This window comes from Notothenia coriiceps, unplaced genomic scaffold (assembly GCF_000735185.1).
Source record: "Notothenia coriiceps isolate Sejong01 unplaced genomic scaffold, NC01 NC01_scaffold00029644, whole genome shotgun sequence".
NCBI classification, from domain to species: Eukaryota; Metazoa; Chordata; class Actinopteri; order Perciformes; family Nototheniidae; genus Notothenia; species Notothenia coriiceps.
This window is the reverse complement of record NW_011362345.1, coordinates 6,362-11,788: the sequence shown is the minus strand read 5'-3', so window position 1 is coordinate 11,788 and position 5,427 is coordinate 6,362. Positions and strand designations below refer to the sequence as shown.

The window sequence follows — 5,427 nt, the reverse complement described above, 5'->3', positions numbered from 1 at the left end:
CCTATCCCCTGTTTCGTAACTTCAAGAACCAAGCAATTTGATAGCTACCATAACAGGCAAGGGAGAAAATATGCTGTTTTTTTAATTTAGGTGAACTGACTTTACAGTTAATACAGCTTTATATTTTAGGAAATACTTCATTCATTAGCCTTGTGGAGAGACTTAGAAGATTAGATTGACACTATTCTCATGTCTGTAGGATACATTTAAAGCAGTGCTTCTCAAAGTATGGTCCGCGGACCAATGGTGGTCCGTGAGCTCCCCCTAGTGGTCCGTGAGTATATTGGTAACATTTTACATTTGAAATAAATGAATTAATTTGAGCTTTCCGCACTCTCGCGGGAGTATCTTCACAATGGAGTGAGCTTAAGTTTCACTTTCGATTGCGTGATATAGCCCCGCGCAACACCTTCATCACACATGTTGCAACTTGTTTGTACCATTTTCAGGCGATTTGTAATCTGTTCTAGAAAAACGATGTGATTTTGGATATTTGTGGAGTTAGGTGGTCCGCGAGTGTTTTTTTATTGGTTAAGTGGTCCTTGGTATGAAAAACTTTGAGAAACACTGATTTAAAGCCACAGCAAGTAGCTTGTTAGCCTAGCTTATCATAAAGGTAGAAAACAGTGGATAGTTAGCTTACTTAACATAAATATAGAAAACAGTGGAACAAGTTAGCCTAACATGTTAATAAATCTGCTTGAGAACTGTTGGTTGGCAGACTTAAATGCTATGCTAGCCCTTTTTCCAGTTTTCTATCTCTAATTAAAGCTAAGCTAACTGTAGCTACATATCAATCCAACAGACAATAATATTCTCTCGTCTCACTCTCAGCAAGAAGGCAAATAAGTGTGTATCCCAAAATGTAGCCCTATTCCTTACAGATAGATATCAGTCAGCGGCCTGCTAACGTCAACATGTCCTTCAGTTGCAGAACAAAAAGCATTCGTGTAATGTCCCTATAAGTAGTGTTTAATGTCAGTGCTCTCCAGTATAGAGAATGTCAGAGAAATTACATTATGTCCCACCATCCACATCTTCAGACACTTCAGGCACCTGAACTGTTAAATACTGCCTTCACAAGACAAACCCTGGACTCATCAAGGAGTGTATTCACATCTTAATTCAACGTTCCACTTCAAGCATGCTTCAGAGTCTCCTCTCTCTGATCTCCATATTTCTGTTCGTCCTGAATGTACACAAATATGGCCGGTTCCTTCAACGCCCTGATACACCAAGGAGGATGTGTTCAAAGACCCCCAGAAAGACAAAACCCGGACAGTTTTGACCACATGCCGTATCAAATGTCACTAGTCCTCGCACCAAGAGCCAGATCTCCCAGCGTGGAAAAGAAATCCTCCATCTCCTTCTCCAGAAGCCGGTTGCGGTTCTCCGCGTCCTCCCGCGCTCGGTCAGAGTTTCGTAGTTTGATCTCCAGCATGCGTTGCTTCTTCTTCTCCTGCTCCATCTCATGTTCCAGACGCTCCATCTGCGCATACAAAGCGGCGCTGGACTCCTCCAATCTGAAGGTGAAGCACATCAGAAACAGAAAAGTCATTGACAGTCACCTTTTCTAATAATGGCTTATTACAATATTCTTTGGTGGTATTTGGACACGACTAAAAGCTGCACTTTTCAATCGAAAATGCAACATCTTTAAAGTTTTAAATAACAATCACATCAATTTGTATCTAGCTATTCATGGAGTTTCGCTTTCATGTTTTTCCTAGTTTTGGTATATATTATGGCGCATTTCCACTACAGCGCGGTTTAAGCATGCCTGGCCAATTTTTGGTTGCGTTTCCACTTGGCGTAGTTCCGGCTAGCTGGTACTTTTTCACAGTTTTCTGGCTCTCCAAAATCGAGGTTCTTTCCGGGCCAACAACCGGGCTGAGTATGCTAAACTAGTGAGAGAATCGCTGGCAACTACAACAACATGAACATATTTGACCGTGATTTAATTGTAATACACGTTTCTAAATGATGCCGAAGTAACAACATACTGATACCGGTTAGTAAAAACCATGAATTAATGCTTTGACAAGTCTGAAGACAGACGGCAGGCGAAACACCTTTTAAAATGTGTGTTTTCTGAATGGAGATCGGCTAAGCTAACGCAGTATATGCTCCGACCGTCCACACTCACAACAACGGCCTACAGACATAAATAAACCAGCGACTGTATTCTCCATGACACAGACAGTCTGTGGTTTGGACTTGTTTAACTTTTGTCTACTTTTTGTCTCTGAGTGCTAACAGCTAACGGCTGATGTTGGTTTTGTGGTTCGCATTGAAGATGACGTCACGGCTCCGCCTACACTGCGTTACTATAGTTACTACCCCAGCTACTCAACTGTGATGGAAACGCAGCATAAAGTGAGCCTGGCCTAACGAGGCCTAAGGAGGCCTAGCCATACCGTACTAAGCCGAGCGAAGCCCTGCAATGGAAATGTGCCATAAGTGAAAATTAGTTTGGGAAGCTACTGGGTCTCTCTGTTGTATCTGATTTAGCGCATGTCGTTTTAGGTCCTCCTGGAAACCCTTTTTTGTTTTGTTTAACATCACATTAAAGTAAATATCTTGAATTTTTTGACTGATAAAACATGACATTTAAAGACATAACCTTGGACTTTGAGAAACTGTTAATTGCTGCCCTTATTGAGATGCACTATGGGAAATGTGGCGTCACGTTAAGTGGGAATATTTTCAATGCCTATCTTCCTAAAGGTGTTCCTATAACATAACTCAATTACAGATAATGCTTAGTAACACATCCAACTTGAATCATGTGGGGTAAATAAAGGGAGCTGATTGCTATTCTAGAGCAGAGTAGTTCCAAACCATGGACCAATCTTACTTATCATAAAAGCAAATCTACCCCCATGTGACGAAGTTCAGGAACCCAGACTGACTTTTGGATCCTGCCCTCGTATGAAGTCTTCTGTTTCCTCAGATCGTCACATAGAAATGCGACCATTTTTAAGTTTTAAATTTAACACTCACCTCAGATCGTACCTAACCATTTAGGTCATCTTGGTTTACCGTTGCCCTATTTGGAGATACCTTAAAGGAAACTCATTTGTGAAGCTAACTTTGGGACTCTTTTTGGAAGTCCTGTATTAAAGCGAACATGTTCTATTTTTGGCTGACAACACCTTTAGACTTTAGAGACGTAAGCTTGGACTTGGGATTCGACAGGGATGGATTTTTTTTCGCTAAATATAACATATTTTAAAAACTGGTCTATAAGGAAAGAAATCGATAGTTGAAGCCCTAATTGAGTTGCACTTTGGGAAATGTAGGATCCAGTGTTTCTACAGTTTGGTGACTAGCACATCATAGTGTCAAGTAAGTACATTTTCATTGCCTGTGTTTGTATATGTATTCCTGTTACATAACTCAAGAACAGAAAATGCCCAGTTACAATTTTAGAGTGGTTCCAAATGATGCCCCAATTTACTTATCTAGCAAATCTACCCCCATGTGACAAAGTTCAGGAACCCAGACTTACTTCTGGATCCTGCCCTCGTATCCCGTCTTCTGTTTCCTCAGCTCGTCCTTCAGTCCCTCCACCAGCCCGCTGAGACTCAGGTTCATCCCGTCCCCGTCCTCGGACATGATGATGGACGGCACCCCGCTGGCCATGGCCGTGTTCCCGTTCTCGCTGCAGGCTCCGCTGCTGCTGCACAGCTCCATGGCCTCGCAGCTGTCCTGCTCCGAGCCCGGGTCCGTGGTCATCCCCCCCCCTCCGTCCATCTCCCTCTGGCTCTCCGCCCACTCCCCTTTGTCCTCCCCGCCTCCTTCGCCCGCCACTCCGCAGTTGTTCTGGTTGGGCGAGGGCTCACTCCCCGAGTCTGGGACGGAGATCTCGCAGGAGGAGGAGGACCAGGGTGTGCTGGCGACACTGGGAACGCTGCCCATGCTGGACGAGGAGGTGACGTTGTCGTAGGTGGACAGTCTTTGAGAGGAGCCCGTGGAGTCTCGATCTCTGGCTGATCTTTCTCCTGAGGAGGTGCGCCGGTGTCCCCTTAAAGAGGACAAACCATTCATGAGCCAGTTACCTCCACCTCCTCCTCCTCCTCCTCCTCCACCAACTCCTCCCCCTCCCCCTCCTCCTCCAGTGGAAGTCACACTTGGATCCGCCACAGAGGGGACGGGTTGTTTGCCTTGCGGTTGGGAACGAGGCGCCGAGGAGCTTTTAAAAGAGTACTTCCAGGAGGGGATGTTCTTTCCCTGTTTGCTCGGGCTGACCACCAGCTCTCCTTTCCCTGACGGAGACCCCAGCTTTGGTCCAGGGTTCAGGTTGGGGGTCTGCGTGGGGGTGAAGGCTGCTGCACACAGTTTGGCGTCCAGCGACGAGGCACTGCTGTGCAGCTCCTGGTCGGGGGGGTTGGACACCGGGCAGGTCTGCAGGTCCTCCTCTGAGATCCAGGCCCCCAGGCTGCGGTGCTGCTGCCCCACGACAGGGAGCTCTGATTGGGGCACGGTGAGCACCTCGGGGTCCCTCCCTGAGTAGAAGCGGTTGTGTTCCCTGATGAGGATCGTCATCAGGTGCTGGACCATAGACGTGCCTACAGGTCGGACAGAGGATATCAGAAATGTACAGCGGCTAGGTAGGTTATATATTTGCAACATTGGGCAACATGGCTTATAAAATATATCTCTGTTAGGCTAGATAATATAACATATTTTTAGGCAATGATGACAGTTTCATATCTTCTCAAAAACACATTTGGATTTAACCATTTTATACACTCGTGAATTTTTTTAGTAAAGTTATTTGTATTTTAAGAAACACAGCTCATATAAGACATTTAGGGTGCTCTTACTTTTGAAATTCCACGTGGAAATGTCCTGATATTGTTAGGAAAGTTAGCTCATATATAATCTATACCAGTGCTTCTCAAAGTGTGGTCCGCAGACCACTGGTGGTCCGTGAGCGCCCCCTAGTGGTCCGTGAGTATATTGGTAAAATGTCACATTTGAAATAAATAAATAAATTTAAGTTTTCCGCACTCTCACGGGAATATCTCCGCAAATCAAATCAAGTTTTATTTATATAGCACATTTATAAACGATTTTTGGTCGAGAGTAATGGAGTGAGGTTAATTTTCACTTTCGATCGCATGATATAGCCCCGCGCAACACCTTCATCACACAAGTTGCCACTTGTTTGTACCATTTTCAGGCGATTTGTAATCTGTCTAGAAGAAACGATATGTTGTTTGATATTTGTGGAGTATAGGTGGGTCCGCGAGTGTTTTTTATTGCAAGTGGTCCTTGTAAGAAAAATGTTTGAGAAAACACTGCTCTATACCCTTAGTCTTGTAGCAGTGAACGTAGGTTCGTTACCTTCCATGATGCGTGAGCGGGTTCCTCCATCTGGTCGAGATATTTGGTCCAGAATACTGTGGCCAGGTTTACCCG

General features: G+C 44.8%; 1 protein-coding gene across 1 annotated transcript in view; it reads right to left on the bottom strand.

Moving 5' to 3' along the window:
• Nucleotides 1-511: 511 nt before the first annotated feature.
• LOC104958996 (rho GTPase-activating protein 22-like) overlaps nt 512-5,427 on the bottom strand; it is a gene marked incomplete at its 5' end in the record, with an annotated part of 10,357 nt that continues 5,441 nt past the window's right edge. The window contains 3 exons of the mRNA XM_010786841.1: nt 512-1,523; nt 3,512-4,571; nt 5,353-5,423. Coding sequence (XP_010785143.1) covers nt 1,301-1,523; nt 3,512-4,571; nt 5,353-5,423 — 1,354 coding nt within the window. The remainder of the gene's footprint in view (nt 1,524-3,511; nt 4,572-5,352; nt 5,424-5,427) is intronic.